Here is a 14163-nt window from a genome sequence, read left to right as displayed (position 1 = left end):
GTGATGATTAAATGTTTAGGGGGTCATGCAATTTGGAAGCTGTATTGTAGTGGAGTTTAACATAGTTACTGAGTTTTCACAATTTTAAATGTTTGTAAACAAATAGACACGAGTGACCCTCCATAAAAAGTTATCATTTTAGGATGACCCTGGGAGGGGGGGGGGTAAGTTTACTTGAAGGGACATACTCTCAAGAAATCTAGAAAAAACGTCCTAAATCAATCAAAATTGCCTATAGTAAGAGTCAGCTCTAAAATTCAGAGCGGTGCTCTCGCTGCCTTCCAGGACGACCTCCCTAGAAAAGACACCCGAGTTCTGATTACATTAAAATGTATATACAAAACGATGGACAAAGAAAAAATTGAGGGATCTTATCCGTGGAAACGGGTGATTGCGATGGACAGAGGAGGTAAGTAGTGGACTTACTAACTGCAACGTGCGAGGGATCCCACAGTTAGTCCACCATTTCCCCCTTTAATCTATAGCGCCCCATCATTTCCCCCCTTAGTCTATAACAACCACCCGTTTCAACCAGTATGATTCCTCCATCCTTCCTTTGTCCTCTTTGTCCATGGCTTTATCTATCAATTTCAATAATGAGCCCAGAGCACTGACGGACGAGGTATCTGACACCCGTGGTTTGAATAATGGCTCGACTCGGCATCCTGCGGAACAGGTGTTGAGGGTCTGGGTCACGCTCGTGACTTAACCCAGCCACGAGAAGAGATCTCACCTTTGCGTGGGTGCTCTCCGGAGTCTTGCTTCGCTACTCCGCCACGCTCTCAGGAAAATCCCCCCGCGTCCCTCCGCGGATCCCATCCCGAGCGCGGGAGTAATATCAGCGCCGTCTGAAACATCGGACTCAATCTCAGTGCAACACCGGAACAAGGTCCAGGGCCGGATTTACCTATAGGGCACTGGGGCACTTGCCCATAGCGGCAAATTTTGAGGGGCGGCAAATTTTGGCACTGGATTAATTGAAAGTTAAAGCGAGAAAAAAGGAAAAAATGGAGACAGAGACGGAGCGAAGTGAAAAATGAGCGGCAAAATGTATGAAGGAAGGGAATTGACGCTTGACGGGAGCGGCAAAGCTGCCGCCCCTCAGGTCCGGCCTTGAGCGCTAGGATGATCGTTCGTTGGAGTGATACTAAACAACACGGCAATTTTAAACATCGAGGCAGACTTGATAATCAATTTAGACGTTGATGCTCTGGTTGACAGCTTTGCTAAACTGAAAACCCGGAGAAAAACTTTTTAACCTGATTTTCCGAAAATACATTGCAACTAATACATTGAGCTACACTAGCTTCAACTTTGTCTCCACATTTTATTTTTGTCTCATCCATCCATTCCATTTTATATATTCGCGGCGCATTTTGAAGCAGCTACGCGCACGCGCCCAGGCGGCGCACGAGGGGGGGGGGGGGCAAGATGAGATGGCGTGGGAAGTTGGGAGTGCGGAGAGGGGGAGGGGGAGGAGGGGATACTGTTGACAATATAGTGGCGAAATATTGCAGACCCAGGGGCGGCAAAATGTAGCTTGCCCAGGGGCGGCAAAAAGCTAAATCCGGCCCTGACAAGGTCTCGTTCGACATTAATGTCATGCAGCTACTGACAAGACATTAGATGGACGAGTTTCTGCTAAACGGAACCATAGACACGGGGAAAAAAGGACGATGTTGTTGGATGATATGGACTTTTCCAATTAATTGTGGTAGTACCTCAATTATTTATGGTGGCACCCCAATTAATTATGTTAATACCCCAATAAATTAGGTAATTAACCCAAATGTTGCGGTACTACCCTAACTTGAGTTGTGGTACTAATACAATTAATTAGAAATGTCCATATTATCCAACAAATTGGGGTAGTGCCACAATTTTAGGGGATAACCCCTAACACTGTTTTTTTCCGTAGACGAGTGGGAAAGATGGGGTGTGCTCTGGAATTCTGGATTAGGAACAATGTAAAAGAGGGCGTGACTCCCTTTGGGGAAATGGAAAAGCGGGCACTGAAAAAAAAGAATCTTAAATTTGCCGCCAAGAAGTATTTTTTTTCTTATATCAAGAATTTTACTGCTTAATATAAACTAATTTTTGCTTAACCCAAGCATAATTTTTTTTTTATCAAGAAAAATTCAGTTTAAATTAAGTTAAAAAGATAAAAATTCTTGGCGGCAAATTCGAGAATCAGCATGCTTAAGCCAAGCACATTTTTTTCCAGTGAGATTTTACATTTTACCAAACGGAGCTAAGTGCCAACTGTATGCAGCACTCATGAGGCGTGGTCACGGCAAAAGAGGGCCGTGCACAGGGCTCATGAGTTGAAGACTCGGATCCGCGGAACAACGGAAAAAAGTCAAGAGGCTGTTTTAGCATGACAAAACTCGTATCGGGTCCGTGGGAGTCTAGGCTGGAAATAATTTGCACGAAGCAGAAGCGTAACGACGAAGACTTATAAAGCGCCTTCAATTTTGAATGATACTTTAGATTACCGTAGAGATTGAATAGTTGTATCGGTCCGGAGTCGTGACTCTCGAGCTTGCAAAACAAATATAAACCCAGTTATACAAAACATTCCGCTGTTAATCAAAAGCGTCCAATTGATCAGAAATTTGTATTAACCCTGAAGGATGGTTCTGAAATTATTGTTTTCCACTTCTTTTTTTCTTCTTCTTCTTTTTCTACGGAGAAAGGAAATATTAAGGAATTAAGGAATCAGCGATGAAAAATAGTGTAATTCAAAAACTTGTATGATGCTAAACAAAAAGTCTTAACAAACATTTCCTGGGATAAAATTATTTTTATATCGACTATTATATCGAATTATTTTTTGTATCAGAATACAATTGAAACATCTGAGAGTCTATTTAAAGCTACTGCATGATTTTCAAGTCGTTTTTAAAAGAAGTAATTTAATTGCGGGAGGACTTCAAATAAACTTTAAATACACCTACTTTCTCAAACTTCATAATAAGCTTTCTTGAATAAACTTTTCTTCACATTAATTTAACCGGAAGTTCTTCTGAAAGTTGACCTGTATAAAGTAGACCTAATTTTTTTGCGCATTTAAATTCAATTCGTAAATAAATATGGATCGAAAATATTTATTCATGTATTCAACACAGAAAAAAATATGCACATAGGATTTGCATAGGATAAAATATGTTCAATTATTAAACACTGGCGAAAAGCCTGTGATTGAAGTCACGGGTCTAAATGCTTGGTAATAAATTCTGATTTTAAATATAGATCATCTCATTGCTTGAATGTGTTACCAAGGCAATAGACCGGGATCGTTATGGTCAACCTTTTTCTTTTCTTCCTCTTCTTTTCTTTCTTCTTCTTTCTCTCTTCTTCCTTCGTAGGAGAATGAGAGACCTAAAAGAACAGGACCATTTGGTGATATTGTTACAAGCCTCAATGAATCTGCTTATATCTACAATCTATACCTCTTCTTTTCTCGCTCTTGCTCTTTTCATTTTCCTGTGTGTTTACTTCTTCCTCGCCTTTCCTTTTTTTCGTTTCTTCGTTCTCTTTATTTTTTTTCAGGCATTGAGGTTAATTTAAATTTTTGGTTACAGCAACAGCAACAACAACAACAACAGCAACAGGTGCAACAACCATTGTTTAACTCGGCCTTGCTACAACGGCCCTCGTACCAGACAGCAGCGGCGTCCCAACTGCGGCCGTACGTGCAACAGCCTTTACAGCAGCCGTTGCAACAGCCCCTGCAACAGCCTCTGCAACAATTTTCTCAATATCAGCAGCCGTTGCAGAACCCCAACCTTTTGTATCAAAACCCTGCACCTCTGACCAACGACCTGTTCCAGGCGCAGCAGCAGCAATCACTCTTCGGACCTCAGCAACCTTTGCAGCAGTATAATAACCCATTCCTTTACCAGAGTCCTTTCTACAACCCATACTTTTCCGCCAGAGCATCGGTAAGTTGAACCAGACGTAAAGATTTGGATGAAATGAAATAAACCAGGTATATCCAAGTTGAAACTTTTTAAGAAAGACCCACGTGAATTACTGACGTACTAAGAGCGCCTTATGCATTTTCGAACGTTACCAAATATACCCCGGTAAAAAGTTTCCTTTTGAGAAAAGTTCAAAGTGTTGGTGCCTTAAATTTTCAGATACTTTAGGTGGAATTCCGATGAAAATTTCCTAAATAATTGGAGGGAAAATATCCGTAGACTTTCCTGAAGAATCATATTTTACCAGGGAACATTTGGCAACGTCAGACTTTGGTAAAGTCTCAAACGGCGTTCTTTCTTAGCTGCACCAGGAATGGTAATGAATAAACCATAGATAGATATATATTGATGCTGTAACTACCAGACCGTGTCCTTATCTTAAATAGTTATGATGTCAGAATATATGAGCTATAGATATAGGCCTACAAAAACATCCTAAAAAAGAATCAAACATCAAATTCAAAAGGAAAAAAGTCGAGTGTCAACACAGCCGAGGTTAGGAGAGAAGTATTCGGACCTTATTTTTTAACTTTTCTCCCGAATCTAAGCGGCATCTCATTGGAACATAGAGCGGAGCATTGCGAGTTCACGCCTTACGCCATGGCGCCTTCAATTTCGTGGATGCAACAAGGACATCCATCAAGCACGAATAGTTGTATCTCTGCGCCGTTATCAACGCGCGCCTTTCCCTCTATTTCTGTGTTGTATTGGTTACGTTTGTCGTATTTGTAGTGGTGCTTCAAGGGCTGCGTAAGCAATGCAGACGAAGATAGAAGAGACGTAATTGGGTCTCCTTTTTTTACATTTTCTCCCGAATCTGAGCGAAATCTCATTGGCGGCATAGAGCACAGTATTTGAATGTGGGTTTATTTGACCTGACTTGAGATTTTCCATAAAAGAAAATTCCTGGGCATCTAAGGTTTAAAAAAGACATTTTAAAACAGCTTAATAATCAGCCAGTCTTTGAGGTCTAAGTTGAGCAGGCATTTTTTCATCAAAACTCCTGAAAATTTCATTCTCAATCTCGTCCAACTCACAATTAGCACAACGAAACATTTGATTATCAATTCATTTGCCAGAGAATGAATCTTTGAACTCAAAATTAACTTTTAGTGAATGCAAATATGTATAGCCTCAAATTTTGATTCTCAAACTTTTGGCGTGGTTTTTAGCGCGTGATTTGGGCTTTAAAAACCTATAACTCAAATTGTATGAGCTAACCTTCTCCATGCTAATACGTAAGTAAGTAAAAAAGTACGTAATTGAAAGAGTAATATTTATTGGGTTTGCTTACAGCGCGATTTGGATGTTAAAGGACAACTCGAGACGCTGACGGCTAAATTGACCGGAAAAGTAAAGAACGTTACTTGTGTTATGCAAGAATTAGGATACGTAAGTATAAACTCAACATCACTTCTCATTTTAAAGGCTTATTTATAGTCAATTTTTAACCATGGGATGAAAGTGAGTGCGTCTTGAAGGAGAGGAATCACAATATGCCGCAAAACCCAAACTGAATTAAATATTGACACCAATGAATTGAAAACATTTTTCACAAGTCAGTGCTTTAGCACAAACATTTCAAAACAAAACTGAGTTTAAAACAGTTTGAAACTTGTGGTTTAAAAAACGCGGTTTTAAGAAAAAGGCGTACCAATTTTTTTCCATGTCTGGGGTTGAAACTTCTCGAATGATGAAGTAACTTAATAATCTCTATATTAGCAGAGGCATGAATTGGTCCGCTCGCAGTTGAGGCATTTTTCGGTAAAAGGGCGTATGAGACTTCCAATGCTGCTACAATTGTGCAACGTAGTTCTCTAGTTGTAAGTAACTTATCCAACAGTTCTGCTATGGATTTTTCCCTGAATCTGCTCCGAGTTTTTCCTGACTATTGTTAGGATGTTGGTTAACTGTGAAAGAATTTCATCTGCCGCAAACGCTATAGCAAGTTGCCCACCCTTGGCAGCATTGTAAGCCTCATATATCCTTTTACAGAAAACGCCCTCGTTTTATTTCATGCAAAAAAGGTACCTTGGGGGGGAGGAGAGAACAATTTTCGCAAAAAACTTTAGATCTCTACTCGACCTGAAAAATAGCTCTTTATGACTATCACAAATAAATGTCATATTAACTAAAAAGTTCCCTTGCACATCCTAGCGCAGTATGCACATTTTGGCATAAAATTTTGACCACGAAAATAGTTTTTATATAATTTTAGCGTAAGTGAGGTCGATTCATCGCCTGTTCCTCAACGATTTTATTAATCTTTTTTTGTTACAGTTGGATTCAAATTTGGAGCCGGATTATGTAAAAATGGTAGAGAGGATAAACCGACTGCCAATATCTGAGGAGCTGAAAAGAGATATGGCTGAAGGCGTCGAATACTGCCGACAATTTTCGGTAAGTTAATTTTGGAAGGAGCAGAGAAAAATTAAGGGGATAAGAACGATTGAGGAATAAAGATGAAGGAAAAACAAAACCACTCTGCCATGCTAAGTAAAAACGCCGTATGAACTATCAGGCGTTGCTAAATTTCCTTCAAAAATGCACACATTTTCAGAAAAATGTGTGAAAATAATTCAAAACTTCCTTCAAAATTATATATTTTCAAAGAAGAAAGGCAGCATTCGATGTTTACACGGCGCTTTCACTTAGCACCGCAGCATTAATACACAAGATGAGGTAATCGAATGACATGCGGAGGAAAAAACTTATAGTGCATAGGACCCGAAGTTCAGATCTTGTGGATCTATGTGAAGTTTTCGGATCGTGCATTCGAAAACTTGAGGTCCAGTTACCGAAGTTGGGGTCACACTTTTGAAATACTTCGGTACATCGGTCGAAAAGTCTTTAAGAGTCAACCAAGTACCAAAGTACTTCAGACGTGTGACCCCAACTTTAGCAACTGGACCTCAAGTTTTTGGATGCACGACCCAAAAACTTTAAAGATCCACCCACAGGATCTCAACTTCGGGTCCCACGCACGAAGTTTATTTCTCGAGGTTTTTTTCTGGCTCAAGTTTTTGGACACTAGAGATAGGTCCGCAAAAGGGGAAAATCATGGAGATTACAGCCCAAACTGTATTTTTCATACCCTTTGTTTCAAAACTCATGAACCTGTAATCTCCTTCTATGATCCTCAGTTTGTCCAAATCCTCATAAGGTCAAAACTATTGATCAATATTGTAAGAAGCCAATGAATAATTGGTAGTATGCCCCGAGATCCTGGTCATAGATTTAAGGGCGTAACCATGTAAGTAAACAATCTGAAACGCAGCATTGGGCAATGATGCTTCAAACACTTTAAAAATAAAAAGAAAGATATATAGCAAGAAGATCTAGATATTGCCACGTGCCCGTCATAAAATTTGCTAAAATCAGAATATTTTAACATAGGTACCCTGTTAAAATACTGCAACATATTCAAGTGACCCAAGTTGAAATAATCTGCAATTGCGTGGTAAAGTAAACCTATTGCTAATGTAGCAAAATGTTGTATGTGTTGCCTATTTTCTAACTGAAGGGGCTGACATTTATCGGGATAAAATTTAAATAAGTTGCGACTTTTTTAGAGTTTTTTTTCCATTGTAAATTTCCTAAATTGTTAATAAGTGGAACTGATTTGACTAATCTTTAAAATCAACATTCATTGACCAAATGATTAAGAGGAAATTGCAATTTTATTGCATTTAATAGCAAAATTAGTGCAACCTTTTCATTGCTTTTTGCTACTTGGGTTTTGAGATGGCCCGGAAAACAGAATAATTCAATTGATTTTTGCTGAAAAATTTGAATGGGTCGTGTTCCTCTGAGAGTGGGGTAAAAACTTGATGCCATCCCTAATCACAAATACGAAAACTGCCCCCCCCCCCCCCCTCTTCTTCGAGAGAGAATATGTTGTTTAAAGAACAGCGACGATGACAGCCTATGAACGTCTACAAGTGGAATAGAACACTTTGAATTTTAAAAGTACTGGATGTTTTTGTCTTCTTTCAGCAATGCGTTCCAGACTCGAGGAAAGACAAGCTAGCGAAAGAAATGCTCCGACCTATGTTCTTCTTCCGATGTTATAAGCATAAAAAACTTGAGGCGTGTATCATGAAAGATATAAGAGAAAGGTGAGTAGGAATTTTATCGTCACATGGGGATCATGGATCATGAACCTTCAATATTTTTAAGGCTAATCTTTTTAAGTTGAACCGTTTTAGCTGGGGCTCCTTTGAATTGCGCGATGACTGTGAGTGCAGGGGCAGCTTACTCCATCGGCACAATACGCAACACTGGAGTGTAAAAGAAGCGTGAGAAGTGCCATCAGTTAGTATCGTATGCGACGAGCACTAGGCGAATTTCCTTATAACGCCTGGATGCATGCGACTGTTCGATCTCTACGGATGTCCGTGTTGCATGCGCCCGGTATTGAAGGCGTTTTGACTCGCCGCTTCACCCGCAGAGTGGCGGTGAGCTGAACTGCGAGGATCAAAAATGACAGAGCACCCTTAATTTTTCGTTTGAGTATACCACACAAAGACATCTCTTAAGCTCGAATTGATGTTCACATACACAGGATGTGAATCGCAATTTTTCATACAGGCAGGACATCGATTTTGATCCTGAAAGGTTAGGGTTCTACTAGCTTGTTTTTGTGTTCATTAATTAGTCTGAACTTGGATTCGTTTCACAAATTTTTCACCATCGATCTCGACGGCCGAAGTGCGAAACCACATCGATAGCTAACGAACAATACCGCTGACCTGCATAAGGACGATTTCGCAGAACGAAGAGAGAACTTCGCCATTTTTGTAATTTTAAGGTTAGATTCGCAGTTTTTCATACAACAGAGTCAACAAAGTGCTCCCCTACAGAATTGGGAAAAAACTAAAATCACCAGCTTGTGTGTGTTATACTGTGGAATGTGGCAAAGTTGCGAACTCATTTCGTCGCTTGGCTGACATAATGGCGTAACTACACATTGAGATGAGCCCGGAAAAGCATTGAATTGTACGAAAGACAGGGTTCATTGTGGAGTGTAGTTACGCCCTATTGTCGAGTAGGAGACGATTTTTGCCACAATTGCCAGTTAGGCGATATTGTTCGTTAGCCATCGACATGTCTCCATTACAATGCTGTTTTATTTTTCTTTTAAGGAAAGAAGTCAACTTTATAGCTTGAATTTTATTCCCTGCCATTTTTCTCGGTTTTGGATAGGGAGGATAATTTCAAGATCACCGTCTAATCCTACGTAGTTTGAGGCGCAAAATTCTTTACGCGAGGCCCCGAGGCTCCGCGGGGTTCCCAAGCCGAGAAACGGGTATTTCGGTTGAGATAGGATTGCGCGAATGCCCCCTTTTTTACCTTTTGGGGGCCGCTGGTGAATGCATAGCTGAAGTGCGCTCCAGCTAGAATTGTACTTAGCAAATGGGTGGTTTTTATACGAGGATTAAAAATAAACAGGTAGTACGGAATATATCAAAAGAATATGAACTATGCAAAATGATATTCCGGGTATCGGAACTTGGCTGATTTGAAAACGCCTTCAAATGCGGCGTGATACCTCACGCATTCCGGAGAGTTCAAATAGTTGTATCATTGCGCCGTAAGAATGTGACGGAAGATTAAAATGCAAATATAGCCTCCATGCACGCTGGACTTGTCGATTTCCTTTGTCATTTTTGCAGTGGTGATGGCCGGATAAGTTGCGCAAATGTTTATGGTACTGAAAACTCACATGTTTACGCGAATATTCAATATTCAGCGAGGAAGCGTTAATCTGGTAATATTTGTAGTTTGTAGTAGATAACTACATCGCGAAAGACTCTTTATTTCCTCCTCACTTACGGGCTCACATACTCTCTTCGATGGATAACCCTCGCAGCACGAATGACCCAGAGATTTTTCACAGACATTTAAAAAGTGAACTAGGGCCTGTGGCCGCTACGCGGCCGCCAACCATTAAAAAAACTACATATAAAAATCGTAGAACAACCCCTGTTTAAGTTGTTTAAGTGATGAATGGATTCAAAACCCGACGGGTGCACCCTAAAGCAAGCGTATATTTTTCTCTAATGGACCACTAGATAAGGTACGAATTTCAGCATTCTGATACATGTTTCTTAACCAAAATTTCACGTAAAACACGATGCACACAACGAAAATTACCGAAATCAACTCCTTAAGTACGAAGATATTTCATGATTCTCGGTGCGTGAATTCAAACCACCCGCTCATGAAAACTCTATGCTCTACGTGATTCACATCAAGCGCTAAACGTTATCATGACAGTCTCTACGATATACAAATCTGGCAACCTCAATCTTGACGCTTTGGCTCAGGTGTAGCAAATTGCTTATAGTTTAAATAACACATGGTGGGACATGAACATTGCTCGACTGAGAAGCTTGCTGAAACCGTTGTAGTGCGCAATTTGATACACGTAGAGCTTTGAGTTTCTTGTGAGCGGGCAGTTCAAATTCTTCGTAACCAATGTAGGTAAAATAAAATCGTTAATATCTTCGTTAGGAGTTGGTTTAAGTAATTTTCGTTGTGCGAATCGTGCTCTACGTGCAATTCTGATCAGGAAACATGTATCAGAATGCTTAAATTCGTACCTTGTCTAGTGGTGTATTGCAGCGCTATGCTCCTTTTACATGTTTTATTCTTGATAAATGTTTTTAAAAAGCTTCTCACAGTTTTTCTGAAAAGTTTCCGCCCAAAAAAAAAAAAAAAAAAGAAAAAAAAAAAATCCTCAATGATCTGATATAAAAGATTTGAAAATTGCGCCGCGATATTTTCGTTCGTTTTATTTTCTTTTAATCCGACCGAATAAAACAAAATTAAATGTCATCCGGATTTCTGAATCGTTACAATGAGGATACATATTTTCCCTTTCATTATGGTTAAAACTGGAGCAGAAAGTCAAGAATGATGACACGCAGTCCTACAGCATTCTTACAGTCTTGTAGGCGCTAATATGCGTTTCAAGCCAACTGACCGAGTGCACTGCGTTTAGCTCAATGCGAGAAGTATTCAGGCAGTCTTGTAGGCGCTACGGCAACCGTGCTGTTTGGCGCAATGCCTGAAGTATTCCCACAGTCTTGCAGGCGCCAATATACGTTCAACGCCGGCCGCACTGTGTTTGGCGCGATTATTCGAACTCGCGATTGAGTAATCGCGGCATCGAATAATAGAGCTTAAGAGGCCCATATTAATGCGTTATGACGCCGTATGAGCATTCCAACGTTGCCTCGTTCCTACCGATTAAATATTTTTAATATTTAATCCTTTCCTAACTATAAGAAAAAGTTAGAAAAGTTTCATTATTCAAATCTTTTCACTTCATTTATCATCAAAAGGTAAGACATCGATAACTTGTCAACAAACCGACCTAAACTAGCGTTAACATAAAAATACGTTTACTTTCCAACTGTTTCCTGTTTTGCCAAACTTCTGTCTTAAATTAACTTCATTTTTAATTCGCGCATTCCTGTAGCAGATGTTACGGTTTCTATTCGCGCAATCCTCATATTACTTTCTTAGACCGTTCGCGCAATCCAGGATTACCAGAGTATTTTCGACCATTTCCGGTTTGTTTTATTCGCTGGTTACGCGGCGCGGTGGACTAGTGGAGCTTTTTAGACCAAAAAATCATAAAAAATCAATAAAAAATCATAAAAAGGTAATAAATTTCTGTAATGTATGCAAAAAATCATACTTGTCGGGTCATTTTACATGGGAATAGCTTGGTCTCGGCTCCATTGAGAAACTTCCAATTTTAACCCTAAACTTTTAGACTTCGTAACCCCTGTCGATTTTCCTCGATTTTGGATGGGAAAAACTCCGATTTCATTTTCGATATTCAACTACTCCTACATACTTCGAGGCGTAGAATTGACTTTCAGCTTTCTAGACCAGAAAATCTTACTTCTTGGAAGCTAGTCCATAACTACACACAACACACATGTATATTACTTGAATACCACAATTCCAGCTCATGGGAGCTTATAATACCTACTTTCTTTCAATGGAGGAAAATCCGTTTGAACTAAACCACTACGTTTTTAGCCCGCAGTTAGGGCTCCATTGTTGATAGTTTGATTCATCTAGTCTCCGTATAACTAGTCAATTTTTTGGTTATATCTGATATATATTATGCAATTGTTACAGGTATTCCAATGGAAACGAAGATTTCCTGGACGAGAACGTGCTGGGAGGAGGTGGCGACATGCGCTCTATGAAAAGCAGAAACCAGACTTTGGACGACGAACACATGGAAGTAGCCATTTATGAGTTCCTTTACGGGGGTGACACTGCCCAGCTCGACTCACTTCTTTAGTCACGGGTCTAGCCGACCTCATCAAAGTTTCCTTGATAGGGAGGGTTTACTGTTATTCTGAGAAAAAAAAAATGAGTACGTGCAAAAGAAGGCTTCGAAGAAAGAAAAAACTAGAAAATCGCGCATGCACTCCACACAGCACGGCTTACAGGCAGGTCTCAACCTTAACCTGTTTAAAATTCAGCTTTGATACCCCATAGACATAATCACGGTGAAACCTGTGGGCTGATTATTGAAATTGATAGAAAAAGCGGTGGACAAAGAAGACATAGGGAGTATGGAGCTATCCCAATGGTTGAAACTGGTGGTTCTTACAGACTAAAAGGGAAAATGATGGACTAACTAGAGGGTATCTTGTCGGTTGCTGTTCGTTAGTGTATTACCCACCTTCTTTATCCATTGCAACCACCTGCTTCCACCAATTAGTAGGATCCCTCCAAATCCCTTTTGTCTTTTTTGTCTATGAATTTCAATAATCGGCCCACTGATCATAAGTAGGGGCCTTCTCACGGAGTAAAACCGCTGGAAGCGGAACTGTGAATTTAAAATGACTGCAAGTAAATGGACCTGCTCTCAACTAAATACTGACACTCAACAGAAACATTTCTCCATCCCGTGATAATGATGAATAATGATCATCATCATGAGTTTGAGTCATGTTGTACCTTAATTATCAGAAACTTCCAGCATCAACACAGAAGCGACTTGACTGTTCGTCGCTTACTCCCTATCAAGGAAATATTTTCCTATTTGTCCCTGCCATAATCTTAATTCTTTTAAGGGAGGGATCTAGCACTCCTCCTCATTATTTGAAATTGTTTTGATCAAATAGAACTGATTTTCATAAAATTAAATGCAGACTAGATATTGTGTTCTTGGCACACATTTCCTTCTCTTGTCGCAAAGACTGAAACATGTTTGCAAACATTTTTCAGAGGGTTTCACAAATTTGTACATTTATTTGGTTTTTTAATACTAGGAACAATTGGTTCTCCTGGGGATATATCTCTGTGAAGAACCTCCAATTTTACACAAATGCAATTTTTGGTTCCAAGATTCTTAATGCGGTAAACAGAAAAGACGGCAACCAAAAGTTTTATATACTGTGAAAATAGGTTCACTCTACTTTCATGAATAAATTGAACTCCAAGTGATTCTGAAAAATTTAGTTTGCTCTGTATCAAGAATACAGTCTAGTCCAAAAATTGAATTTTTCACAAGTTAATGTTTGTTTTTAGTGATAAAGAAAAGAAATAAAATAGATCGCTTTGACAATGGAAGTGTTTCCAAAAAGTCAAGAAGTAGGATATTCTTTCCCGGCCTAAAACAATTGTTGGGTAGCTTAAACTTAGAAAATTTGTGTGAGGTCTCTTTGAATTAAAATCCTTTTCACAGTCTACAATCAAGATCCCTTAAATTGTGATTTTATCATTTATTCTTTATTTGGTCATTTGGCTAAAATACAATCATCCTATTACAGGATACTGATTTTATGTAAATACTGCACAGCAAGCCAACCATTTGTGTTGATTGGATTTCAGACAAAATCTACGTCAGATGGGTAATCCTAAATGCTCCTAATCCTTAAATACCAAATTGGTAATTAATATCAACGTAGGTTTCTGAGCATGAAGTATTGACTGGATCTGCGAATGTGTTCAATATCTCTTGTAAAAATAAAAGATAGTCAATAAAAATCCATTTTGTGGGCTTCTTATTTCATAATTTCTGTTCCTGTTTTCTCTTTTTACTGTCATCAAACCTTCCATTCTGCTTTGGTCAACAATATGTATTTCGTTTAATATCTTACTACAGTGTCTTACAACTCAGTTTTACTACATTTGGAAAATG

At 39.3% G+C, this 14163-nt stretch overlaps 1 protein-coding gene across 1 annotated transcript; it reads left to right on the top strand.

The window, feature by feature from the left end:
* Positions 1-1931: 1931 nt before the first annotated feature.
* Positions 1932-14013, top strand: LOC109044341 (uncharacterized). The gene is made up of 6 exons (XM_072297559.1): positions 1932-1967; positions 3369-3944; positions 5280-5375; positions 6264-6383; positions 7980-8101; positions 12144-14013. Exons 1-6 carry the CDS (start codon positions 1932-1934, stop codon positions 12310-12312), a joined length of 1119 nt encoding a protein of 372 aa, XP_072153660.1. The 3' UTR covers positions 12313-14013.
* Positions 14014-14163: the final 150 nt, after the last annotated feature.

The sequence above is a fragment of the Bemisia tabaci genome, chromosome 3 (genome assembly GCF_918797505.1).
Source record: "Bemisia tabaci chromosome 3, PGI_BMITA_v3".
NCBI classification, from domain to species: Eukaryota; Metazoa; Arthropoda; class Insecta; order Hemiptera; family Aleyrodidae; genus Bemisia; species Bemisia tabaci.
The sequence above is the reverse complement of the archived record's forward strand: the minus strand, read 5'-3'. Positions and strand labels throughout refer to the sequence as shown.